At 36.2% G+C, this 11,255-nt stretch overlaps 1 protein-coding gene across 4 annotated transcripts in view; it reads left to right on the top strand.

The window, feature by feature from the left end:
• Window positions 1–11,255, top strand: part of LOC131960761 (DENN domain-containing protein 5B-like) — a 133,090-nt gene continuing 121,835 nt past the window's right edge. For 2 of the 4 annotated variants that reach the window (XM_059326031.1, XM_059326029.1), the window contains exon 1: window positions 1–341. In XM_059326031.1, coding sequence (XP_059182014.1) covers window positions 233–341 — 109 coding nt within the window. In that variant the 5' untranslated portion in view covers window positions 1–232. The remainder of the gene's footprint in view (window positions 342–11,255) is intronic. The other 2 variants (XM_059326032.1, XM_059326030.1) reach the window with 1 other exon arrangement.

The raw sequence follows: 11,255 nt of genomic DNA, 5'->3' as shown, positions 1-11,255 counted from the left end.
GCTCGGCTCTAGTATGTTGTCCAGCTCTGCAGACACGACTCTGTGAAAGAACCAGCACTGGAACAACATTTAAAAAGAACTTGGGTAAAACTACCAAGCTTTTATTTACAGCCAGGAACCGACAGAGAAGAGCAGCGTCCCTAGAGGAGCATTGTAGCCACTTCCCGCTGGTTCTCTGGAGATGTGTCGCCTGGAGGACTGTTAGCGGACAGCGCTGCTCACTGAAGCCGGGATGAGTGGGAGCTCCGCGGTGTCCGGCGCGGCCCCCTGCCGCTTCGCTCATTACTTTGTTATTTGTGGGATAGACACAGAAACTGGACTGGAACCGGACGAACTAGCAGGTATGAGCTCTCTGTTCTGTAACCTTTTGTCTGTTGTGAAGAAAACACACAGAGAACCCCTCCAGCTTAACACATTTATAGAAACACTGATAACTAAAACACCCTCCGCTGCTATGGAGCTACAACATAGAAACACCTTCTAATCTATTTTATACAGTCTATGCTTCTAATGCACAACATGGCTCAACAACATATTATTTCATGCTGGCTGTGTGTTTGAATATCTTTCTTTTTTTTTTTTTAAATTACAACAGCTCATTATATCCATTTTCCTTTCATACTTTATGAAGAAAAATAGTTTTTGTATTATTACAAGTTTGGGTAAAAAATGACCTTGTGCATTAGAAGCGTAGTGATACAAAAAGGGTTTTTATTCAACAAGTAAGAAATGAAAACAAAACATTAGGACGTATGAATCAGAATCAGAATCCTTTATTAGTCCCTTGAAGGTAGATTCGTTTTTCAGCAGGACACACAGACAAGGTACACAACAATAATAGAATAAGACCCACTAAAAGTCTAAAACACAGTCAAAGAAACGCCATATGCATATATAATGATGATGAAAAACAAGTTAATTGAGGAAAACCTGGCATACTGAATGATGACATTAATTTATTGCAAAGATATAGAATATAAAAACTTAGTCGGGTCTCTTTACACCCATGTTGTGCATCAAAGGGTTAACACATTTATTAGAAACACTGATAACTAAAACATCCTCCACTGCTATGGAGCTACAACATGCATCTTAATACATCCTATTCAGTCATATGCTACATAACAAACACCAAGGTCAGCAACATAAACTGACAAAGCTTAAGTCATCGCCATAAGTGGCACATGCACACTATAAACCACAATACCACATGATGACTGGGGCACTGTTCTAGTCCATACATAGAGCTGCATTAACGCTTGTAAACAGGTTGGTTTGGATCAACAGCACCTCTGCCCAGTGAAGCATCTTTTTCTAAATGTTATCATCTGATTAAAGCTTCCTGTGCTTTGCTGTTCTGATCTCAAAGTGAAACTACTCTTCAAAAACTGTAATGTAGTTTTTACTCATTATGTTTTCCCAATAAAGGGTAATTTGATATGATCTCTGGCCAGGTCTCCTGTAGAACACAAGCCGTCTTCTGCTTGTTTTAACCCTTTGATGCACATCATAGAAACACCTTCTAATGCACAACATGGGTCAAAAATGACCCGCATTCATTTCCCATGTTATTTCATGCTGGCTGTGTGTTTGAATATCTTTTTTTTATTACAACAGATCATTATATCCTTTTTCCCTTTAATACTTTATGAAGAAAAATAGTTTTTGTATTATTACATCAAGTTTACACACATGGGTCAAAAAGGACATTGTGGTACAAAAAGGGTTTTTATTCAAAAAGTAAGAAATGAAAATAAAAAATTAGGACGCATGATGATCAAAAATAAGTTAATTGAGGAAAACCTGCAATACTGAATGATGAAATTAATTTATTGCAAAGATATAGAATATACAAACTTAGTCGGGTCCATAAAGTGCATATTTAAATAAAAAATATCTTAAATAAAAAAAGCCTATGAATTAAATAGGCCAATCTTTTTCTAAAATAAATATATTTGAGAATGGAATAACGAACATTACAAAAGAGCTCAATATATATAAAGAAAAAAACAAACTATATCGATATATAAGATATGATCTAATTCCGTATCACATTTGTAAACATATCGATATATCTTTTATATCAATATATCGCCCAGCCTTACTTTTTTAAATCACAACAGATCATTACATCCATTTTTCCTTTCATACTTTATGAAGAAAAATCGTTTTTGTATTATTACATCAAGTTTACACACATGGGTCAAAAAGGACATTGTGGTACAAAAAGGGTTATTATTCAAAAAGTAAGAAATGAAAACAAAAAATAAGGATGTATGATGGTCAAAAATAAGTTAATTGAGGAAAACCTGCCATAGTAAATGATGAAGTTAATTTATTGCAAAGATAAAGAACATAAAACTTTAGACCCATGTTGTGCATCAAAGGGTTAAGGGAGCAAAAAAATCAGACCTTCAAATAAGAATCTGTCACAGCAAGGGCTCTGTTGACAAATTTCTGTGTTGTTTGATTCTTTCTAATGAAAAAAGTGACCGCATAGTTGAATTTAAGTCTACCTCATGTGTGGTTAGCGGTGCTGATGTTGCAGGAGGATGTTTTTATTAATAAAAGGAGATGGGGTTATCATGATACAGCCATTGTAAATTTGAAACTGTGTGTATTTGGTGGTAGGATTCCTTTATTCTCAGGGACTCCCTCCCTCCTGTCAGTGTAGCATGTTTACTCCGTCGCCAGATCATTCATTCAGTGGCTCAGTTACAGTGCTCCAATCCAATAAAAGCCTGTTCATTATTATTGCAGAGTGCAGAGTTCTGTTTTGACAAGCTTTACGTTCTGGATGTGGCTCTCACAGTGCAGAGGGATGTGTGCTGTGTTGCTGAGAAGTTGCATCACATGCATATAGGTGGCTTCTGTCTCTGGGCCAAAGTTCAGAATCATAAAGTCTACGTGTGTCCAAAGGGAGCTGTGATTGCACATTTTTCACCTCATATCAAGTGGACAAAGTACGTTTTATTTTAGTGTCACATTTTCCAGACTTCTTTAGTTTTTTCATGTCGGTTTGTGTGTGTGAGACTTTGTTTATGTCTGAGATGGTGTTCTGTGTCAATCTGGAAGGTGTGTGCGTGTGTTCGTGTGTGTGTGTGTTTTGGCCTCAGGCTGTAGTATGTCTCTAAGGAGACACTGATAAGCCTCCACCATACTGAGTCCATATGCCCTGCTGTCTGCTCTGCTAACACCAATCACCCCATCTTGCTTGGCATCTGGTGTGTGTGTGGGGTTTAACTGTGAACAGGTTAGTAGTCGGTGATGGGGTCAAATTAGGACTCCAATTAAGATGACCTCTGGAATAGGGCTGGGCGATATGGACCAAAAGTCATATCCCGATATATTTAGGCTGAATATCGATATACTATATATATCCTGATATTTTTATCGCAAAGTGAGAGCAAATGTTCAGTCAAAGTCAAATATGACATGTCACAAGTAGTTTTAGTGAAACTGTTTATTTAAGTGAACATAAATACTTTATAACAACAGAAGAACTTTTTTTAATAAAATCAAAGCTCCATGAAGTGCACATTTAAATAAAAAAGCATTTATATCTAAAGAAAGAAAAAAAAAATTGAACTATTTCGATATATCCGATATGGTCTAGTTCCATATCACATTTAAAAATATATCAATATATTTTTTATATTGATATATCGCCCAGCCCTAGCTAATGAGCTGGTTCCACGCCTCACATTTCCATAAAGTGCACATTTAAGTAAAAAAAAATATCTTTAATAAAAATAGCCTATGAATTAAAATAGGCCAATCTTTTTCTAAAATAAATATATTTGAGAAAAGAATAACGGACATTACAAAAGAGCTCAATATATATAAAGAAAAAAATGTAACTATATCGATATATACGATATGATCTAATGCCATATTAATTTAAAAACATATATATGTTTTATGTCAATATATCGCCCAGCCTTACTCTGGAAACATTGTTTTGTCCAACCAACAGTCCCGAAAATGTCAAAGTTTACTACTGTAGAAGACTTAGAAGATACTAGAGCTAGAATGAAATGGGATTTTTGAGACTTTTATTTGATTTTAGAAGGGGAAAATTAGGCAAAATGACCAATATGGGGGCAGATATAGTTTTTTTAGCTGGAATGAAAATAGACCTTTTTTATGTGGATTGTGCACTGATTTTTCACGAGTCTGCAAATGTACCCAGAGAGCTACTTTCTCCAAGATTAAACATTATTAAATCAAATATAATTGTAATACATTATATAAGCAATGTATTACATATTATTGTCACCCAATGCTGTAAATGGTAAATTAAAAAATAACAATAAATAGGAATAAAATAAAAAGCTTAAATATGCATTTCTGTGTCAGTCAATTGCTTTAATATTTAAAACAAATAATAGTAGTACTATTTCTAAATCATACCAAACAACATTTTCTGTATTATATATTGAGTAAAAAAAAGTTTAAATTATTGCACATATCAGACAGCATATACCCAGATACAGAGACCTTTGGTTAATATCGGACAATATTATCTGTCAACCAATATGTCTGTCAGGCTCTAAAGGATTTTGTGCATTTTCTTTTTCAAAATGACTCAAAATAATGAAGCTATTATCCAAATAGTTGCTGATTGATTTTCTGTTTATTGGTTAAATAACTAACTGATGCAGCTTAAATTATCACCTTTGATATGGTGTACGGTACAGTACAGAGCTGGCAGTGATTGAGATATCTAAATGATCCTCATGACAATCTATTAAACTAATGTGTGTGTGTTGTGGGGGGTGCTGATGATGTAATTGTTGTAGTTGATGAGATCATGACAAGTGACACATTTTTAAGGGGGGAGGGCTGTTCTCACCACATATGATCAGCTGCTTATAGAGTTCATATTGTGACGCTGCCACCTGTTATAGTTACACCTCCTATTTCCTCTTATGTACTCTTCTTAGCATTTTGATCGAATTACTGTCTTTGCTTCTATTGAATGAACGAATGAATGAATGAACCCTTTATTTGATATGAAACATGAATCCGATCTATTCACAGATGTGTTTGCCCTTTAACTTTTTCATGGCAATGATTCCTAGATGAATATACATGTAAGACCATTTTAGAGCCTGATCGATTTATCAGTCGACTGATTTTATTGGTCGATATATTGGCCTATCAGAGACATATCAGTATCTGTTGTTTCAGTCAATATGTTGTCCGATATGTGACTATAGGACATTTTTGTGTCAATCAATTGCAAAAATATGAATAGCTAACACTAGGAATTTTAATCGTGATCACGATTTTGGCCGACACCATTAAATTAACCCTGATCGTCGTCGATATTTCCATTTTAAAATGCAGCTCTCCTGCATATCTAATCAAGTACTTTGTACACCAGCAAATCCACCAACCACCAGGGGGCAGGGCCGTTTTTTACCCCTGAAAAAAGCCTGGTTGCTGATTGGATAGAACGCATAGCAGGATGTGACGTAGTATTCTACGCGACAACAACACACGCCATTTGTAAAAGCCGGCAAAGCAGTGTTGCCAATTCAGCAACTTTCTTGCTACGGACACTAAAAACTGTTCCTATTGTTTGTTTAAAAGTAGTGCAATAAAAATACAGATGTTTTCCCTAATATGATCAACAATGATTAACAATCGTGAATACAGTATTGATCAAAATAATCGTGATTATCATTTAGGCCATAATCGTGCAGCCCTAGCTAACACCATTTCTAAATTTGCCAAGCAACATTTTCCACATTATTTATTGTGTTAAAAAAGTTTTCATAACAACACATATCAGAGCGCATATACTGCAATACTGATAGACCTTTGATAGGCCAATATCAGCAGATAACATCTGTCAACTGCTATATCAGTCGGGCTCTAGACATCACTGTCTAGTTGATGCCGATAAGCAGCCTGCACGATATGTTCGGTGTTTGGGACGGACATTAACTGACAAACTTGTCAGTGTGTGTTGCACATGAGGCCTCGGGAAAACAAAAACAAAAGCATGTGCCACACAGGCTGATCCATCTACACTGGTAAACCTCCAAAATTTGTTTAGATGAGCTTTTGTCTGCTGTGAACATAAATCAAGCGTTAGTAGAGCATTATATCCCCCTCCCCTTTATTCATCCCCTAAGCTTCCCACCCCCATGTCTTCATCATCTGCCTCGGTTTGCCTGCACCCTTCTACACTTCATTGGAGATCATTTACAATTCTGATCAGGCCTGTTGCTGTCCTCCCCCATGATGCACCATCACCCAGACGACACTAATGCTGCCATGATTGATACCAACATGTTGCTTTTGGCACTCCATAAACCTCTTTATTTTTATCAAGCAAGGCAATATCTCAGCACCCCCACATATTCTTGCACCCTGAGTTGGAGGCAGTCATAATTGCAGTGACCCACATTAAGCAGCGTTCTACGCCTTTGCTTATTTTAGGCTGTGATTCCCCTCCTCCCTGCTCTTTGTGTGGCACTGTGGCCTTATTTCCCTCAGCCCATTGTTCTAGTCAGAGGGCCAGACTTCCTGTAGACCTGCCTCAGGCTCCTCCATGGTTTGCACTGCCTCCTCTCTCTGTATGTGTGTGAGTATACTCCAGCACAAGATCATACAGTATTCAACTCATTTATTTCAACTCATGCCCCATTACAGATCCTGAGCTCTTGGCTTAGAGTAGGGCTGGGCGATATGGACCAAAAGTCATATCCCGACATATTTAGGCTGAATATCGATGTACGATATATATCCTGATATTTTTATCGCAAAGTGAGAGCAAATGTTCAGTCAAAGTCAAAGCCAAGTATGATATTTCACAAGTAGTTTTATTGAAACCGTTTATTTAAGTGAAGATAAATACTGTACAACAAAAGAAGAACTTTTTAAAATTAAATCAAAGCTCCATAAAGTGCACATTCAAATAAAAAAGCATTCATATCTAAAGAAAGAAAAAAACAAAACTATTTCGATATACCCGATATGGTCTAGTTCCATATCACATAAAAAAAAAAAAAAAATCAAAATATTTTTTATATCGATATATATCGCCCAGCCCTAGCTTAGAGGCTAATGAGCTGGTTCCATTCCTCGCATAACTAGCCAATTTATCAGTCCAGACACCACCCCATGCCATGCCATTGAGCCTCAGTGGTATAAATACACCCCTGCTGGCATACAGAGCCTGAAATAGTCCCTGCATTCTAACACCAGATGCATTCAGGGTCAGCCGCATTGTGGAGGGGAAAGGTGAGAGGAGCGAAGAACTAATTTGGGGAGATGCTTGGCGTGCCAGTTTTAGATGGCGATATGAGGTCAGTGTGTAGCACTTTGCCATCTTGTACCCCTGCTGGGGAAGTGGCAGTCATCCAGCCCAGTGTAGCTGCTGGATGGCTGATTGCACATCACTTTGCATGCAAGACATAAGTAAACCAGACTTTATCAGTCTGGTTCAGTATCAGTTTTTTCCCCGTGTTCCACTTTTGATTAGGGTTGGTTGGACTGTCAGCCAACGCCCATCACCATTTGCTGACAGTCATGCCCCAACATGAGCCCAACATGATTTAAAAGACACACGTTAACTAGGGCTGGGCGATATGGACCAAAAGTCATATCCCGATATATTTAGGCTTAATATTGATATACAATATATATCCTGATATTTCACAAGTTTTATTGAAACCGTTTATTTAAGTGAACATAATTACTGTATAAAGGGAGTACCTTTAAAAAAAAACAACAAAGCTCCATAAAGTGCACATTTAAATAAAATAAAAAAATCTTAAATAAAAATAGCCTAAAGTCAATCTTTTGGCTAACGAACATTACAAAAGAACTAAATATGACAAACCCTAGTAAGGGCAGCATTTATATATAAAGAAAGAAAAAAAATTGAACTATATCGATATATGCGATATGGTCTAATTCCATATCACATTTAAAAATCAATATATTTTATATATATATATATATATATATATATAGAGAGAGAGAGAGAGAGAGAGACATACATGTGCTTGCTTTTCTTAATAAGGCTCATTATGTTTTAATATTGTGCTATATTGCACTTGTTTTATTGTAAATGTTAATTTTTTGACACTTATGTTGAGTTTTGGCTGCTATTTTGGCCAGGTCCCTCTTGAAAAAGAGATTCTGAATCTCAATGGGACTTCCTGGTTAAATAAAGGTTAAATAAAAAAAATAAATAAACAAATATCCCCCAGCCATAACGTCAACACACGAAAAACATATGGTCTATGGAATGCACTTATTTCTGGGGGAAAACACCACAATCGATAAGTTATAGAGAGCCTCATTTATGCTTTCTTTTTGTACAAATGCCCACATTCTTCCATCCGTCTTTAACCTTGGCATGTATGTAAAGAAATGTATCGACTACAGGGCAGCTCAGCTGACAAACACGGCAACGGTGGAGGAGGTTGTAATAATGGACTTCTTGAGGTAAAACCAGATGCAGCATTGTAGAAGAGAGTGGTCTGTGAGGCCAATACATACTTTGTGGCATGTGGATGGAGAAATACCAAATATTTCTGTATTGTTTAGACTACAAATTTTCAGAAAATTGTAAAAATATTCCACACTCCCAGGAGACGTCTTCACATCTTGGTAGGGCTGGGCGATATATCGATACAAAAGATATACCGATATATTTTTAAATGTGATATGGAATTAGACCATATCACATATATCGATATTGTTCAATTTTTTTTCCTTTTACATATAAATGCTGCCCTTACTAGGGTTTGTCATATTTTGTTATTTTGTAATGTTCGTTATTCTTTTCTCATATAAATAAAGAAAAAGAGATTGGCCCATTTTATTTCATAGGCTATTTTTTAGATATTTTTTTATTTAAATGTGCACTTTATGGAGCTTTGATTTTTTTTAAAGGTACTCCTGTTGTTATACAGTATTTATGTTCACTTAAACTGTTTCAATAAATAAATTCAATAAATTCAATCTCACTTTGTGATAAAAATATCAGGATATATATCGTATATCGATATTCAGCCTAAATATATCGGGATATGACTTTTGGTCCATATCGCCCGGCCCTACATCTTGGTTTGTCCACCTATCAGTCCAAAAGCAAAAGATGCTTCAGCTACAGTGGTTTGGAACAATGAAAAGCAGCAAATCCTCACATTTGAGAAGCTGCAGCTAGTGAGTGATTGGCATTTTAGCATGATAAATGCATCTTTGCATACTTAATCATCTGAATTGCTGGCATTTAATTTTCAGTCAGTCAGCTAATCAATGAATCAATAATGAATAAAGAATATGGCAATACTAAATTGCCCCATTAACCCTTTAAAAGGAGGAAATATTATAGATTTGTGTTATGTCTCTTTAACAGTCAGAGCAAGGTTATAATAGTTTTGGATTTTTCATTAGTTTTAATTTCGTTGTGATTTTTTGTTTTCAAATTCAGTTAGTTTTAATTCGTTTTTAGAGTGAGTTTGCTAGTTTATGCGTTTTTATTTTTTGGAAAATGCTTAGTTTAGTTTAGTTTTTATTAGTTTTAGTCTTGCGTAGTTTACGAATACGAATACGAATACGAAAACTTTATTATCCACTGAGTGGAAATTCCTCTTTGGTTTCACCATAGACATGTCTCAAAACAAACAGAATAAATAGTAAAACAATAAAGAAAAACATTTCAAGGATAGAAAAATATAAAATAGCCTACAGCAATAACTGTACTTCACACAGCACCCATTCAAGTACAAAATTTCATAAAAGCACACCACAGTACAAATCAAGTTTACAAATGTAGGTCTAAGACCTGCCTTATTCAGAGAACCTGCTTTGCATGGAAACCCTCAGCAAAGGAAACAACAGAAGTAAACAGGGTAAATATCTACCGCATTCTGGTCTTATTTATAGCATTGACAGCTTCTGGGATAAAGGACTTTTTGTACAGGTTCTTCCTTGCCATCGGTAGCCTATACCGCTTCCCCGAAGGTAAAAGCTCAAATTCGCTGTACATGGGATGAGAGGAGTCATTAATTATCTTCTCAGCTTTACTTCTAATTAATTCATCATAAAGACAGCTCAAATGTTTCTGTTGCTTCCCTAAAATCTTAGAGGCCATGTTCACTATTCTCTGCAGTTTGTTTCTTCCTTTGATATTTAGGTTTCCGTACCACATGATCATATTAAATGATAAAATACTTTCCACCAGGCTCTTATACACTGTTTCTAGAATACTTTGACTCACTGCAAAACTGTTAAGCTTGCGTAGCAAGTGGAGGCGTTGTGAACATTTTTAAAAAATATGATCCGTATTGATTTGAAAGGTAAGACGATTGTCGATGTATGTGCCCAAATATTTAAAATCATCGACCATTTCAACCATTTGTCCATCTATATTTACTGGCCTGATAATATTTTTGTTATTCTGTAGGATTAGCTCCTTGGTCTTAAGAACATTTATTTCCAAGGAGCTGGCTGAACACCATGTTTGAAAGCTCAGTACATGATTAAAATACAGGTTCTCTGTTTCAATATCACCCTCCTGCAGTAGAGCAACCAACGCCATGTCATCTGCGTATTTAAATAAACGTAGTACATATTAAACGTAGTTTAATACATAGTATTAAAAGCGGACGTAAAGTCAATAAAAAGAATTCTGGCGTAGTGTGTGGGGACTTGTAAATGCTTTGCTATGGTGTTGAACAAGGTTACAGTCGCATCATCTGTGCCCCTCTTACTTTTATATGCGAACTGTAGATGGTCCAGGCTGTTCGATACAGAGGCTATCATATGTCGACTTAAAACTCTCTCCATGTACTTGCCTAAAATAGAGGTGAGTGCAATGGGCCTAAAATCTTTTAATTCTGAAGCACCTGGCTTTTTAGGAATGGGCACAATGTTAGAAGTTTTCCAAATTTTAGGTACTGTACTCAAGTCAAGCAGGAGCTGAAATAGCTTAGTTAAAACTCCTTTTGATTGCATAGTGCAATCTTTTAACACTCTGCCTCTAAGGCCATCAGGCCCTGGGGTCTTATTGGGTTTTATACATGCCAGACTTGAGGCAATTTCGTGTTCTGTGAGTGTCACTGAAACATACTGTGGAATAGAGTTAGACACTTCATCTCGCTCAGTACAAAAATTTTCCTTATCAAATCGGCTATAAAATACATTTAATTCATTAGCCCAGGATGGAGAGAGGTGGGTCACAGGGGCATGTTTTTGCTTTGCCTCCCTCCCCATCATTTGATTTA

This window comes from Centropristis striata, chromosome 22 (genome assembly GCF_030273125.1).
Source record: "Centropristis striata isolate RG_2023a ecotype Rhode Island chromosome 22, C.striata_1.0, whole genome shotgun sequence".
Taxonomy (NCBI): Eukaryota; Metazoa; Chordata; class Actinopteri; order Perciformes; family Serranidae; genus Centropristis; species Centropristis striata.
This window is presented reverse-complemented; position numbering and strand designations above follow the sequence as displayed.